This window comes from Vanacampus margaritifer, chromosome 6, assembly GCF_051991255.1.
Source record: "Vanacampus margaritifer isolate UIUO_Vmar chromosome 6, RoL_Vmar_1.0, whole genome shotgun sequence".
Taxonomy (NCBI): Eukaryota; Metazoa; Chordata; class Actinopteri; order Syngnathiformes; family Syngnathidae; genus Vanacampus; species Vanacampus margaritifer.
The window spans coordinates 11,337,140-11,353,597 of NC_135437.1; the positions used below are offsets into that span (position 1 = coordinate 11,337,140).

The 16,458-nt window shown below is 38.5% G+C and overlaps 4 protein-coding genes across 6 annotated transcripts; 3 read left to right on the plus strand and 1 right to left on the minus strand.

Annotated features, from left to right (window-relative positions):
- Positions 1-81: 81 nt before the first annotated feature.
- On the minus strand, positions 82-1,348 carry LOC144053572 (dynein light chain roadblock-type 2-like). The gene is made up of 4 exons (XM_077568150.1): positions 1,197-1,348; positions 1,032-1,107; positions 677-844; positions 82-595 (listed from the first exon to the last, which is right to left on the minus strand). The coding sequence occupies exons 1-4, from the start codon at positions 1,197-1,199 to the stop codon at positions 552-554; spliced, it is 291 nt and encodes a 96-aa protein (XP_077424276.1). The 5' UTR covers positions 1,200-1,348; the 3' UTR covers positions 82-551.
- psmd7 (proteasome 26S subunit, non-ATPase 7) lies at positions 1,289-5,078 on the plus strand. Of its 2 annotated transcripts, XM_077568145.1 has the most exons (8): positions 1,289-1,437; positions 1,853-1,944; positions 2,038-2,130; positions 2,237-2,334; positions 2,425-2,505; positions 3,052-3,143; positions 3,398-3,596; positions 4,620-5,078. In XM_077568145.1, exons 1-8 carry the CDS (start codon positions 1,364-1,366, stop codon positions 4,869-4,871), a joined length of 981 nt encoding a protein of 326 aa, XP_077424271.1. In that variant the 5' UTR covers positions 1,289-1,363; the 3' UTR covers positions 4,872-5,078. The 2 variants fall into 2 exon arrangements, with proteins under 2 accessions (XP_077424271.1, XP_077424273.1); XM_077568147.1 differs by lacking the exon at positions 1,853-1,944 and having other exon boundaries at positions 1,300-1,437.
- Positions 5,079-5,737: 659 nt separating this feature from the next.
- Positions 5,738-12,927, plus strand: hprt1l (hypoxanthine phosphoribosyltransferase 1, like). 2 transcript variants are annotated; one of them, XM_077568149.1, is made up of 9 exons: positions 5,738-6,107; positions 7,448-7,522; positions 7,958-8,141; positions 8,820-8,885; positions 8,959-8,976; positions 10,089-10,171; positions 11,791-11,837; positions 12,159-12,235; positions 12,437-12,927. In XM_077568149.1, exons 2-9 carry the CDS (start codon positions 7,455-7,457, stop codon positions 12,482-12,484), a joined length of 591 nt encoding a protein of 196 aa, XP_077424275.1. In that variant the 5' UTR covers positions 5,738-6,107; positions 7,448-7,454; the 3' UTR covers positions 12,485-12,927. The 2 variants fall into 2 exon arrangements, with proteins under 2 accessions (XP_077424275.1, XP_077424274.1); XM_077568148.1 differs by having other exon boundaries at positions 5,742-6,107; positions 7,448-7,554.
- A 671-nt stretch (positions 12,928-13,598) lies between these two features.
- nudt7 (nudix (nucleoside diphosphate linked moiety X)-type motif 7) lies at positions 13,599-16,379 on the plus strand. Its single transcript, XM_077567564.1, has 3 exons — positions 13,599-13,974; positions 15,237-15,395; positions 15,522-16,379. The coding sequence occupies exons 1-3, from the start codon at positions 13,813-13,815 to the stop codon at positions 15,861-15,863; spliced, it is 663 nt and encodes a 220-aa protein (XP_077423690.1). The 5' UTR covers positions 13,599-13,812; the 3' UTR covers positions 15,864-16,379.
- The last annotated feature ends 79 nt before the right edge of the window (positions 16,380-16,458 follow it).

Here is a 16,458-nt window from a genome sequence, read left to right on the forward strand (position 1 = left end):
ATATATATATATACATATATATATTTGTGTATTTATATATATATATATATATATATATATATATATATATATTGTTTGCACTGTATGTTTTAGCAACTAAAATTGGTAGAGTTAATAGACACCAAACTTCTGAAAGCTAGGATGTTGATGATACATAACGTTTAAAATATGAAATTACATACAGAAGTAGAACTATACGTGGTGAGTAAATGAATGAATTTATATTTATAAACATATACAGTACCCTACTGCATAACATACACATCTCAATCATTCAAGTTCGATTTGGAATAGCTGTAAAATACATTTACTGTATTTGGGAAACACATATGAATTAGGAGTAGTATGTCGTGCTCCACTGATTATGAGGGGCCAGTCCAAGCCAAAATGCCAGGGCTGATTTGTTTTGTTACTACCATGCAGTCTGCCCCTTTGCAGTTGTAATTATGTAGTTTCCATTACCCAGTACCGGTTGTAGTCTGCCTTTCACCCTAAGTCACAGGCTCCACCTCTCTTGAATCATATCACATAACTAGAGGATATGTGGCACCTCAGCCATCACACCTCTGGAGGACGATGACCAGAGAGTCGCTCTCTGAGGACACACAAGAAAAGACAAAGTTACTTGATTTTCTCATGTGATTTGGCATTACTAATCTTATTTTGACACAATTACCAGGCGCAATCATTATCTCTTGGTTCTTGGTGCCAATGCGGAGGACAGTGAGATCGTTCTGAGGGTCAATGTCTCTCACTGTGCTGGTGGCCATCATGGTTAGGTGGCGAAGGAGTCCTGCATACTTTGCGGCCTTGGAGTTCTCGAACGTTGATCGGACTGGGATACCTGTCAAATAGTATTTTACTAATGTTGTCCCACCTCCACCTCCCTCAAATAGACACAGGGTGCCCACTCAAGACAAACACCACCCTCTAATATACGGCATTTTATGTACACCGTGGACTGGTCGTTTGTTTGTCAATGGGTTAAAGGGTAATAATAGTAATAGTAATGTCATAAATCCTCAGTTTACCTTCTGCATTGGCGACTATCGTCGCAATCACGCTCCCATTAGCTTCCACTCGCTGGAGAGTTTCCTCAACCTCTGTCTGAAAGATAAACAAAATATTTATGTCATTATACCCAATAATAGACACCCCAAAATACACACGTACAATTTGAAACTAAAAGTTAAAACCATTTTATCGGTGACTCTCTTTTCGATCTCGCGTCTTCACGTTGCCAATGGAAACAGAAGTGACGTAGCACATGTTCGGAAGTGACGTTTGACTTCTGCGGAAGTGTGGTCGTTGTTTTCTAGAACATTAGTTTGGTTTGGCGTCTGTTGTAATAGCAGAGAAGAAAATGCCGGAGGTAGCGGTGGAAAATGTGGTCGTTCACCCTTTGGTATTGCTCAGTGTGGTCGACCATTTTAACAGGTCGGTGCGCTTAGTATGTGTTTTATTACAGTGCGACCCCTCGCTGTTTAAAATAATACAAATAAAGAGACTGCATTGCGCTTTCAGCTAAGCTAATGTTAGCCGTGCTGAGTCAGAGCGCCTTTGAAAATGAATGGAGACGAGGCTAGCTAGAGTTAGCGTACTCGTGCTCGTTGTATTTGCAAAAAATACGTTATTAGTATTAATAACAGTATAAGGTTTATAGGATCACGCATATTTGACATGTAGACGCTTTTACACACGGATACTGAGACATCGACCACTTCTGCCATTTGGTCATTGGTGTAATAAGTGGGGGTATGCTTAACATGTAGCATTGACTACCGCTGTGGGGAAAATGGCAGGAAAAGAAAGGTAAAGTTATGTGTTATCTGTGTCTAATTCAATGGTGCAGAATAGGCAAAATTGGCAATCAGAAAAGAGTGGTGGGAGTCCTCTTGGGGTCGTGGCACAAGAAAGTTCTTGATGTGTCAAATAGCTTTGCAGGTGAGTGTGTTTACATTAATTTTATATTAATGTGACATGTTTAAAGCTGAGTAATTGCTAGCAATAAACCTTTTGTCTATTTTTATTTTGTAGTACCGTTCGATGAAGATGACAAGGATGATTCTGTGTGGTTCCTGGACCACGACTACTTAGAGAACATGTATGGCATGTTCAAGAAAGTCAATGGTAAGATTTGTGCGCTGACTATTTTAAGTCACATGTGAATTTAAAGCACTGCGCTATCTGTATTTTATTTTCCATTGCATTAAACATGTACATATTGCCATTTTAGCCAGAGAAAGAATTGTGGGCTGGTACCACACGGGACCCAAATTGCACAAGAACGATATCGCCATCAACGAGCTTGTCAAACAGTACTGTACAAATTCAGTAAGGAACTACATTATTTGTTGTTGTTTTTTACTTTCTTTGCTTTGTGTGTCTTGCAAGCTTCACCTTGTGCCTCTTTTACCCTCCTAGGTTTTAGTCATTATTGACGTGAAGCCCAAAGACCTCGGCCTTCCCACAGAAGCGTACTTCTCCGTAGAAGAAATACATGACGTAAGTCAGGAAGAACAACAAATAACAATACTGTAACGCTGATTTAGATTTTGAAATTCAGTGAAATTCCATACCAACCCATATTAGGTAGAAATCTGCGAGAGACTTCAACAGGCCTCGAGTACATTTAAACTTAATTTGATACTAACATAGAATGCAAAAAGCCTGAGACTGTCTGAAAGTAATTAGAAATACTGTTACAGTAACTATAAACCTTGAAACAACTGCTACTTTAACACATTCGGAACAGCAACACACACAAAGTGCATACAACGACGACTCAAAAGCATATAATCTCCCCCAAAAATTGGGGACCTACTCTGCCTCTTCTTGCTGTCTATTACTATGTGGCATCTCTTTCAGTGTATCTCAGTGCTGCCTGACCAGTTGTAGCACAATGTGGTGCTACATTGATGGCATGCAAATCTAAATTTGAACTTGCTTGCATTCTATAAAAATGCAAGGATCACTTAAAAATCTGCGATATCGTGGGTGAGGTGCAAATGATGAACCGTGATATAGCAGCAACGTATTGTTTCTTTGTAGGATGGCACGCCAACATCTAAGACGTTTGAGCATGTCACCAGTGAAATTGGAGCTGAGGAAGCGGAAGAAGTTGGAGTGGAGCACCTGCTCAGGTACTCAATCATAAATCAAGAAATACTATCAAATGAAGATGATTATTTTGGTTGTGAACCTTTCTCTCTCACTTTATGCCACAAGACTCTGAATTGACCTTAAAAGTAAATATGAGTCTGAATGGTTTTCAATATGTGCCCTGCCATTGGCTGACTACCATGACCCTAATGGAAAAAAAGTGCTGTAGAACATGGATGGAGAGTAATAAGACCCCCCTCCCCACAAACCCACCCCCAAAATGGTGTGTGTGCAGAGATATCAAGGACACCACGGTGGGCACACTGTCGCAGCGCATCACAAACCAAGTCCACGGTCTGAAGGGTCTCAACTCGAAGCTGCTGGAAATCCGCTCGTATCTGGAGAGGGTGGTTGCCGGCAAGCTTCCCATCAACCACCAGATCATATACCAGCTGCAGGACGTCTTCAACCTGCTGCCCGACGTCAATCTGCTGGTATGTTTTTCATCGTAGCAGCCCAAAGTCAAAGCCGAGAAACAACTTCAGTGATTATCTTGATCTCTTATCAAAATGTTACTTTTTTGCACTGCCACTGTGCCACATACAATTAAATTGTGTTCTTTTATCCTTTGTACACTTAAAATAGGTATCAGGAAAGTTTTTGTTATATTTAATTACTTTCACATAGATTGTCATTAGCCATTTGTATTGGGTTATTTATTGTGTCCACAAAAGGGTCAAAATTTCCTGTTCAAGCACCAGTGATTGACATATTGTGATGCCAATAGAAAACCATTTTATTAAGGGTTGAGGAATTTCCAACTGAATTCAACTTTTCCTATACCAAAAACAGTTGGGGCAAATTTGAAGCTGAAGCACATTTTTCTGTTGAGGAATGCAAGTAAATTTAGACAAGAAAAATAATGTGCATTACTTTTTTTTTTTTAACGCTAAATGCAAGGTTCACAATACAGTGGTGCCTTGAGATATGAGTGATCTGACTAAAAGATTTGAAGTCCACTATGTAAAGCACACTTATTATAGTAAACACCATAGACGGGCTAATGAATAGCACCAATTTGGTAGTGTTATAACCCTTTAGGAAACAAATATTTGAATACAAAAGGTACATCACCACATCCAGACAGACTTTATAACAATCATCACAGGTATATTTCTTCATACTCTGCAAAAAAACAAAACAAATAACTAATATTGCACTTTACAGAGTCATGAACATTAGTTGAGTGAAACTGTTGATCTGCATTACTGTATTTATACTGATACCCAATGGCTAAGTTTTGCACACCATTAGGCACTACAACAAATTAATCATGATGCACAAACTGTATTATGTTTTATAAATAAAACAGTCCACTAACAAATAGTAAGTCGAGGTACCACTGTATCTCTAAAAAAGTAAACAGAACCATCAAAAATGATTTTGGAAGAATAATTTACCTGAGGTCCAATGTCTATTTTGTGTTGTTTGACTGTTACTGACTTTTTTCTGGGTAGGAGTTCACCAAGGCGTTCTACCTGAAGACCAACGACCAGATGCTGGTGGTCTACCTGGCGTCGCTCATCCGCTCCGTGGTGGCGCTGCACAACCTGATCAACAACAAGATCTCCAACCGGGACGCAGAGAAGAAGGAGGGCCAGGAGAAGGAGGAGGGCAAGAAGGAGAAGAAGGATGACAAGGAGAAGAAAGATGACAAGGAGAAGGACAAAACGGACGGCGCCAAGAAAGATGAGAAGAAGAAGAAATGAGTAGCTCTCGGGCCATAAGTTAGGACTCTGTGGGGAATGGTGTCAACTGAGATACACACTTGTATACAGACTTCTTGAAGATGATGTTGGTTTATTATGTTTATTGCGTCTTCATAGTTGCCATACATCTGGTGCTGCCTGCACCTCGGCATTGCTCTTTTTGTAAGATGGTTTCTGTATGACTTATTAAATTGGAATCATATTCAATCCAGTGTGTTTTGCTTTTATTGCCCATTCGTAATGTTTGGTCTTTGAGAGCAGGTAAAAATGGTGAATGCTCAGTGTAACTGAATGGACCCAAGTAGGGACATGCTGCAATAGGTTCAACAGGACAACACGTTCATTTAGTCTAAATGATACACATTTGCTGTCAGTGTCAACTATTTTTTCTTTCACTTGGGTAATGTGTAACCACTAACCACAGCGGCACAACACACTTTAAGCAAGTCAGACATCCAGTCAAACTGCACAACAGCGTTATGGCAGAGCATAAAGTCATGTGGTATTTACGGCATAATCAAAAAGCCAAGATCAACCAGACACATAAGGTGTATTTGCTCAAAGTACTGATATCGCCAATCACAGTAGCGTATCTTTCTTAAATTTGTCCAAAAACATTGAAAAGACTGATGTGATGTCTTAGACTTAGCTGCCCACATCCTTTGCATTTCTTGTGGGTAGACCTTCCCTGTGGATAAAATGTGGTGATTCCCCTTGTAAATTCATCAAATGGAATAGTTAAAGAATAAAATATATTTAGCAAATTTGTTAATGTGTCGTGTTTTCTATTTGGGTAGTAAAGTAATAAAATATTCATAATAAAAGCACGATGACGAAGAGCTAAAGACGAAGTAGGGCGCTTTAAACTGCGTCATTTCCAGCCTTTCGCTCTCTCATTTTAGAACACTCCTGCAATCCCCTACACTTGGCTTGCAACCCCAGCCGGTACCGGTAACTAGTGCTCTCCCACTAGTCCTCCAGTAGCTAGACAACCCTCGCGTCGTCCAAATCAGATTATTACCATTAGGGCAGGAAAAGTGGATCCTGACGTAAGAGGCTTAAATCCTCCGCTGCCGCCAACACTCTCATTCGGATCTTCTTCATCCCAACAACGGCGGAAGCGTCCACGCCGAGCAATGAGCATGACTGCTTTGCTGTTTTTCTGAGACGAACCGGGAACGGGAACGGGAACGGGACCGGACAACCAACAGCAACGACATGGCGTCGTATCTCCAGGTGAGGCCACCGCCCGACACGACACGAAGACGTCCCTCAGGCTCCGATAATTAACTTATGAGGGGATGGTACGCGCCATTCTAATCACTAGCGTCTCGAAACGAGGCTGATCAGCTGCGGCTTATCTCATTCATTGGAGCCATTTTTTTGTGAGATAAATGTGTATTTATTGTGGGAGTGAGTGCGCGTGCCCGAGAAGGGCTAAACAGGTGGTTGAGTATCTGGGTAGCTGGTACCAAGGCGCGTGCTCGCGGACCCCCTCGACTCTGCATTTAGGGTTTTTTTTATGGAGGGAAAATGGCGGGACATACTATGACACTCTCTTAGCCTCTGTGTTTATTTTTTGTTTATTTGAAGGTTTCTTCCAATTGCTCAGAGAACCTTTAATCATATATTTATTAATCGAATTGTCCCAGTAACTAATCAGCATGTCACTTGTTGCTAGGCAGAGTACATATGACTAAATCATAAACACACAAAAGCAGGTGTGCTTGTCTTCTCTTCTCAACTTATTCGCTTACCTGTGCCACGTCCTCTCCTACTTGCTCATTGAAAACATTCATGACCAACATTACAACAACAACCAACAAAACAACAACATAAGTCCAGCAATTGATTAACACATTATGCAGCATTGCAGAGTTAATAAATCCACAGCAAACGTTGTACAGCAACTCCATTCAGCTTCAGCAAACTACTATGGTAAATTTAGACACAAAAGTATACTTTTATCCCCAACCCACACACACATAAAAAATAAAAATAAAATAAAAAATATAATTTTCACCATTTGCACTTTGGTGTTGAGGATCAGTGTGTCAAAAAATAAAATAAAAATAAAAATCTGATGGATTACTTCCTACATTTGAGATCCAAATAACAATGACAACAATAATAACCATAGCAAGAATTATTTTCACATCGTGCCTCCCCATTTGAGAAGCACTGGCCTTAAAAGGCATACTATAGATACCATTGTTGGTAGAGCCAATTCTGTATACATTTCTTTTTGTAACCATAAAGCCAATTAACAAAACTGTTATACGACAGCAAGAAGAAGACAGGCTCGTGCCAAGATAATTATACAGATAACTAACGGGGCAGTTTTATTTATATCCATTAATCTCCCAATTGAATCACTGCTCTGTATTAAACATAACTGCCCCAAATGCAATCCCCGTTGTCTACATAACCAATTCCAATGTCAAAATCAAATATAGCAGGTGTGAATCAAAAGTCAGTGCATTGTGGGATGTGCAGTTTACGGGCAGTATGATTTGTGGAACAAATTTGCAGAAGTCTGCACTGTTTTAATATGCGTCTCCCTTTTCTGCATACAGATCGCAGATGACGAGAGAGGCTACGACCTGGACCTTTTTTGCGTGCCCAGACATTACGAGAAGGATTTGGACAAGGTGATCATTCCTCATGGACTCATTATGGACCGGTGAGCTACGCGAGGGGGACATTCATGCCCACGTGTGTTTTATAGTAGAGTGCACCTGTAATGCATTTGCTTCTCAAATCACTGCAGTCCTTTTTTGCACGAGGTGAATTTGAATGAGGGTTATGGAAGGCAAGAGTACAAAACTAATGCAAATAAATACAACAATACCCACTGGCATATACCGTATTCTCTCTGCTAAATAGGAACGAATATAATTGTACATATATTGTTAAAAAATAAATAAATAAATAAATAAAATTATAGCCAGGGTGCCAAAAATGAAGTACAATATAGCAGGTGGTTCATTATATCGGAGAAAGACTGTTTGTTTAGAATTCTACATGGATGACATTTATTCTGTACTGTACTGCAGTTCCCTGTGAATGTTTTGTTTGTGCTCCAGGACGGAGCGCTTGGCCCGCGACATCGTGCGGGACATGGGGGGCCACCATATTGTCGCCCTTTGCGTGCTGAAGGGTGGCTACAAATTCTTTGCAGACCTGCTGGACTACATTAAGACGCTGAACCAGAACAACGATAAATCGGTCCCACTGACGGTGGACTTCATTAGAGTGAAAAGTTACTGCGTAAGTTCTCGCTCTCTCGCTGTCTCTTTTCATTGCCAGCGTCTGTGTGAGATTTATGAAGGCAACTTTGAAAGTAGAGAGGGTCTTGTGTATTGCTGATTTGCTTGGGGGACTGTTGGGAAAATGAGAGTTTGTGCATTCATCTGACAATAAGGTATAATTAAAATATTTCACGTTGTTTTTCGTTTAGTTGTCCGAATGCAGTAATATTAGAGCATGTGGGGGCACTTTGATGTTTTTCACTGTTTTCCAATAAATTCAACTAATTGTAATTCAGTATGGGTCAGGATATGCTAGGATATATCATAGAGAAGTTAAATTTATTTCAGTTCAATTCAAAAAGTGAAACTCATACAGATTTATTAAACACAGGAAAATACATTTCTAATTCCTATCTGCAGGTATTTCTATATTAAAATTAATTGTAATGGTTTCTTGTAATACTCTAACTTCTTGACATCATGAAAAATAATTTAACTGTCAGCAATAATCATCAACATTCGAAAAAAATAAAATCATGACTTTCACTTCTGAGATTGAACGACTGAAATATGATATTTTCCACCATATTAAAATGTATTGAAATGCACAGAGGCACTCTTAAGTCAAGGTATCACTGTATTCGCATTGCAACTATAATAATAAAGCTTCACAGTGTAACCTCTCTGTGACCCCTAGAATGACAAATCAACCAACAACGTCAAAGTCATTGGAGGCGATGAGCTGTCCAGTCTCACAGGCAAGGTCTGTCCCCTCGCCATTAATACCGGCGTCTTCAATCATATGAATCTCATTAACACTTTTGTTATCTCTCCAGCACGTTTTGATAGTTGAGGTAAGATTCTCTTTTTGGATGTATTACTTTAAACGGGGTACACACACACACACACGTTGATTTTTAACAACACACTTCAGGATTTGTGACTGTATTGAACAGGTTTCACTTGATGATGATTATCAGCTCCGACTGTTTTTTGACCAGGCCTGTTTTTGCTAAGAGCGCTGCAGACTCGAGGGTGTGCCACAATCTCTGGAAGAAAAAAAATCACAATCACATGATCATGTTAAAACTTATTTACTAATTCTACTAATTTAACCCTTAAAATGGAAAAGCTTACATAGGGTCAAATGCAAATCAATGCCCAATTAACTCATTTACTGCCATTGACGGCTATAGTTGTCAAAAATTCATTTGAACTATTTCTATTAGTTTCACATTTTTTTTTCCACTTTTGTTAACAAGAGTATGAAAACCTAGAAAAAAATGTATTGTACATTTAGAACAGATATAAAATTTATGATTAATCTTGAGTTAACTCGTGAAGTCATGAGATTAATTACAATAAAAAAATGTAATCGCCTCATGCCCCTAATTAAAAAATAAAATATTATTAAAAATTAGGGGCATCAGATAATTAATTTTTAAAATTGTAATTAATCGCATGACTTTTACAATTAATGCACATTTAATCACACATTTTATATCTGTTCTAAATGTCCAATAAAAAATTATAGGTTTTCATACTCCTGTTAACAAAAGTGGAAAAAAAAGAAATTAATTAATTTTTTAATATAATTTTTTTTTTTTTTTTTACGTCTATAGCCGTCAATGGCAGTGAATGAGTTAATTACCATAAATTATGTAGTAGTAGTAGTAATCTGGTACATACATACTGGGCCCCAAATTCACTCTGGGAATCACTGATGGCCAAATTTAACATTATTTTGAAAGCATATGTAAATTACAGATGGAGGAGGGTCAATATAAAATGTCATCCCTCTACATTGGGCCGGCTCTGGTTTAGAATCACTTGATAATTGTACCTTCACTGAATATGAAAAAAATTCATCCCGATGACCGGTATGTGTGTCCCCCGTTTAAGAAAACACAGATAAATACCTGTTTTAGTGTTGGCCAATCACGCCGTGCCTCCCTGTGTACAAAAGGACATCGTGGAGACGGGAAGGACGATGCAGACGCTGCTCTCCCTGCTAAATGAAAGCAGGCCCAAGATGGTGAAAGTGGTGAGGTAAGGCCATGCTCCCATATCCAGGAAGCAGACAGCTAGCGCGCTTTCAGGCAGGGTGCACGTGAACGCTAATGGACACACTCTTACTTTCAGCGTGGAGCAGCTTTAGACTTAATCTGTACTCCAGAGAGCGAGAGTTTTGCCAGGAAGTGTTTGAAGCTTTGTAGCTTTCCTGTGATGGGTGTAAAAATAGCATTGTCTTGCTCGATATTAATAGTCACTGCTTTCAAACTGATGAGGGAAATCATTTTTAACTACTTAAAACAACTAAGGAGACTTATTGTGAACCCTAGTTTATCGTGGGCGATATGCTCCAGACATACACACAAGTGAAATCCCTTTCCCCATTGAAATGAATGTAAATGCCGCCAATAAACATTTTTGGCAATGTGTTTTTCAGTTGTAAAATAGCACTCTATATGAAGAAAAATACATGAATAAGAATAATATAATGCAAAGAATTAAACAGTTTATGCATCATGATAAATTCATTGTGTGGCTTTTTGGGTGTGCATTCCTTGGCCACCAGAGGGCAGTATAATACAGACATACAGCTACATTCAGGAAATAATCACAACTGCTCAGTAAGCCGCAGTAGTAGTCGTTTTTCACAAAAGATGAAGAATACACACCTGTAAATACCATTTGTGTTCAAATATATGTTGCTTGAAGGGCTATGCCACAACACCAAAGCTATTCGTTAGCCCGTCTTCAGCATTTTGAGTTAGCGTTAAGCTAGCAGACGAATCAAAGCAAACAGCTGAGCGACTACTCTCATTTCAAAGTTGTGCCACTCGTAAGTCAAGGTGTTAGTTAGTATAAGGAGAGGAGACCATATTATTATTTTTAAATTACACAAATACACTTTTTCTCCCTATCGCTTGCGCAATTCTCTAAATAAGCGATAAAGCTGTTTGTCACTCTCGGTTGAAATTTAATGTATAGCTGACGCAAAACAACAAAAGTGAATTTAAAATTGTATATTTAAATGGCAAAATATTCACCCAAGCCATAGAATAGGTATTTTAGCTTAATGCTAACATCGTGAAAAACACCATAAAGGAGCTAATGGAAATTAGCATACATGTAAGGGTAATTGTTAAACCTTCAAACAAGTGCTTCTTTAACAGCATACACACGGCGCAGCAACACATACAAACAAAGAATCCAACAATACTTATGGACATAATATTCTCTCTTCCAGGCAGGAACCTAACAATTAAAAAGCAAACTTTTCCATAATAAGTCACTTTATAAATCTGAGATTGGTTACATAAAATCCCTCAGGCTGGTTCACACGCTACACTTTGACCCAAAACAGAGAGGCTGCGGTGCGTGAGCTAATTTTAGCTTTGTGAACTACTTCAGGTGTCTGCAGTAGAAATGAGATCCTATCGAAGTCGTTCGCCACAAGCATTAACAGCTTGTTCACTGAAATGCACACGACACTGCAGAGTAAATAATAGCAAATTGCAATACAGCACATGAACTAAATCCATGTTTTTCGCTGTTTATCCTACAACGGACTAACTTGCACTTATGTGCATGCTTTAAGATATGTAAGATATTTTCTATTCAGTGTCATTTATCATGATCGCGCACCTCCTTCCTGTTTGCAGCCTGCTGGTGAAGAGGACTCCCAAGAGTTCAGGATATAGACCAGATTGTGAGTACATCTACTGGCACATATGTATATTTATGTCATGGTGCAATGCATGACTTTACATTATTTTTAGAGCTTTTAGCATTATCTAATAAAGCTGTGATCAGGATTAACATGAATTTCAGGGGGGAAAAAGCTTTCACTTGAACACCACGTGTTACATAAGGTTTTTAGCTTTGATAATCTCAAGATTGTCCCTCCTTAGCAGTGCTAGGATGCTACTGTACGTTCATTTATTATTGCTGATTGGATCCTATGTTTATCAGGAGGGCTACAGTATTGCTGTTGTGGCCTAACAATGTTAAACGTGTTTTGATTCTGCAGACATTGGATTTGAGGTGCCTGATGCCTTCCTGGTGGGCTACGCTTTGGACTACAACGAATACTTCAGAGATCTCAGTGTAAGTAAGCACATGTCAAACGCACATCATCTACTGTGACTGGGAGGTGAGCCTGTTCACAGTATCGCAAAACAGTTGACAATGTGATGTGCATTACATGCTCGAGTTTTTATATTTTTGTCATCTTTTTGTCAACTCTAATAGAAATGACAAACATGACTCATTTTCCTTTGCTTCTCTTTTTCCTCTGTTCCTTCACAGCACATCTGCATACTGAACGACGAAGCCAAGGAGAAGTATAAAGTGTGACGCGATGACGTGACGACTCCAATGGATGACTGGGACCACTGTGACGAGCCTCCACTTCTATTCTTTATTTTTATACACAAGAGTCCACAAAATGTGTAAAGAACATTTCTTACCCCAGTGACTGAAACATTTATGATGGATATTTTTGGTTTCATTTATTTATTAATGTTAAGAAATGTTTTACCTGTACATTTAGATATATCTTTAATATTATAAGGAAAGAGAATGTAACTCATTTGCCGACTCAGGCTTTTCCGTGAGTGGAAAGCACCCTTTTAGTTTGCACATATATTCATCTAACCACCTATATAATAAAATGTCATTGTACTGCGTAGTCTCACATTATGCCAAGTGGACTCGCTAACAATCAACGTACTGTATGTTTTCTTTGGTTAATGACATGTCCATCATAACGGCGCTGCAATACAATTCAGTTGAAAACATGGTCATGTTTTATTTATGGCGCACGCAAGATCGTTTCCCAATAGGGGGAGTAATGATGACATAAAAATTAGGTCATGGTTTGCAATTGACTTCTGTTCTAATCAAATTAATGCGTAAGTAGAATTGTTGCATCTTATACACTGATTAAAAAAATAAATAAAAATGTCTCGTACGTAGATTAAAAATGAATAAATTAAACATTTTGGATTCAGCAAAATGGCCACCTGTTGCAGAGGCCACAAAATTAACATTTATATTTTGCATTTTGTCATGCACAAGTACACCGTATACGTACTCATAAACCTCACCTTTAGACTGTTGTTGAACTCAACATCTACACAAAGCCTTTTAAAAAAAAAATGGCGGTTGACCCAAGTCATAATCATGAGACAGTATCTTATGTTTCCAGCAGTAAAATCAAATAAAAAATAGAATCCAAACTAACAATCCAATGAAAATCCAAAGTTAATTCACTTTCATAACCTTGAAACGTCATAAGCCGAAGACCCCCTGTAACCATGATCTACAATACTTAAAACATTTGCATACACCGCATTAACCACTAACAAATATTAGAAAACCCAGCGCAGTGCAGTACCACGGTCCTCCAACCCTAGGTGGCGCTGTGGGAACTTATAGTAGTTAACACCGCTGGCAATGCCTCTTTACAAGTTCATTGTTGTTTACCGTCCTACGAGTTTAGCGATATACTTTTTTTTTTTTTTAAATACCGTAACATACAGTATATCCAGCTTCATTCACAACAACCATACATTAACGCACTCATCTTAGAAATGAAGCGACGTTGCTCAAAACTCATGGGAGTTTACATTAATGTAGGTAGCTGTATTAATTTTTTGTGACTTTCCCCCCCACCTACAAGCATGAAAGTCGAGGAGGAGACGATGTCGGCGTTCGAACCGTTTGACGCTAGAAAGCAAGAGGACACACTCGAGGTGGCCGAGCGGCCTCAAGCGTCCGTGTTGGTCCCTCTATTTGTGAGGAACGGGAAGATACACGCTCTCATGACCCAGCGCTCCGAACAGGTAACCGGGCGGGTGGCACAGGTGCCAAGTCCTCATCCTCGGGTCACCAACGTGGTGCCCGCGGGTACAAGCCAGTCCCCCGCGGACATCTTCTAAACATAGCTCACTAGTCATGGGACATTCTGATTCCCTTGCAATGCTGTCTGGGGTTTATAGAAAATTGCACACTTGTTCCCTAATTTATTGAGAAAGCATCAACAATGATCAGCATGCTCATATATTTATTATTAACATAATTAAGGTAATTTTTAGCAAATGTATTATTTCATAAATTTGTACCATGCTCCGAGTATGAAAAAAGTTGGTTACCCCTGCTTTGGACTGTATTTTAAATACAGTGCAAAAAACAACTTTTCCAATTGAAATGAATGGGAATGCCATTAATGTGTAACAGCTGCACCCCGAAAACACAGTATTTTTAAAATGTGTTTTTGTATAAGAAAAATTGTGTTGACTGTACAATATTGTATGTGTGTATAAAAACACATAACTATAATATATCCTAATAAAAATATATGCTACGGCAATTTGAGAATTTCATTTCAGATAAACAAATTGCTAGTATGAGAGTAAAGTCAAAATGTAATGACAAGCAATATTTCATTTAATTTTTATAAAAACAAAAAAGTAAAAATTTTGAAAACAAGCTGGAATCTTACAAAATTAAAGTCTTATATTTTCAAGAAAAAATGTCAATTTTAGAAGGATTAAGTTGTACATTTTCAAGGGGGGAAAAAAAATTCCGAAAGAAAAAAAATATTTTTTACAAGAGCGAAAATGGATATTTAAGAATAAATAATGTGTAACTTAAAATTATATTTTCAAAAAACAAAACCATGATTATATGAGAATAGTTGGTATATATTTCCAATACAAAAAGTCAGAATATTTTGAGATTATAATTCAATATATATTTTTTTAACAAGCATCAAGTCATTGTCATTTTAATAAGATCAGTCATACTTTCAAGAAAAAAAGCCAATACATGATTTCAGTCCTACCTGCATATTTAAAACAGCCGTAATTTTACAATAATAATTTTTTTTTTAAGAAAAAATGGCTATAAGCCTTATGAGAATAAAGTCATACACTGTTAATCAAAAAGTTTCATCCACAATAGACAGCACAGAACACTAAATTACATCTGTAGTTACTGTATTTTATCAGATTTTGTATTAATGGTCTATAGATACTCTATTATGACTTTACTACCTTTGCAATTTGAGGACAAATCCTCACTAATGTGTGTTGTGTGCGTGTAGCTGAGAACCAGCGCAGGTGAGGTGTGTTTCCCTGGTGGCAAGCGAGACCCCAATGACAAAGACGAGGTACACACGGCCTTGAGAGAGGCCCACGAGGAGATTGGCCTCCCGCCGAGTGACGTCCATGTCATCTGCACACTGCAACCCATCATCTCAAAGGTACAGCGAACGCTCGCTGTATCGTGATCACATGACACCCCACCAGGCCCCGCCTCTTAAATGTACCTGCATGTACACAGACGCCACAAAAAGTACAGGTCGTCAACACTTTTATCTTTTGACCAGAATGGTCTCTTGGTGACTCCAGTGGTGGGCTTCATCCCAGAGTCGTTCCTTGCACGTCCCAACCCTGCGGAGGTGAGAGCCGTTTTCACAGTCCCCTTGGACTTGTTTGTCGACCCCACCGCTAAGGCCACCTGGGCGTCATCGCTGTCTTTTGACTTTGTGGAGCCTGACTCTGGAGCCAGGTATCGCATTTGGGGTCTGACTGCCATAGTGGCCTTTGTGGTCGCCACGATCGCCCTCAAGACGAAACCAGAGGGTCATGCGACTCTTAATGCTGAGGACTTGATGTGCCGGCTCAGGCAGCGGTTACAACATAAGACGAGGACACCAAGTAAACTGTGACATGTCATATCATTTGACATTTTAATAACGAATGAAGACTGGGACATGTACAATGGACAATTGGGGATAATTTTTGTTGTTTGTATTTGAGGTAAAAAGCACAAAGTGGTCGTAACGTCTCAAAGATGAAGTTGTTATAATTTGAAAAAGTCATCAAGTTGTCCTTAGATGAAGTTATGATAGTAAATAAGCAATTTTTAGACAATTATTTTGACTAGTTATGAGAATAAATGGAATGTTAACAGGCGGTATTGCAAATTATGTTTTTCCAATATTGCAACTTTTATGCTCAGAAAATTATGATTCCATTTTGTAATGGTACATTATACTCCTGTGTAGTTGGGTAATGTGTATATTTTATAAAAAAAAATACAGATATCTAAAATCTTTTTGTTGCTATGTGGCCTTGTTTTGCATTTCCATCCCAAAACATTAATCATAATATTTATCTTTGTTTCACATTTACATGTCATTAAAAAATGTAACAAGTACACAATGAATTCAATAAATAGTCCATTTGCCTCCATTCCGTGACCTGGATGACTAAGAATACACACAAAAACATTATTATTTTTTTAATATCACATCTTTCAAA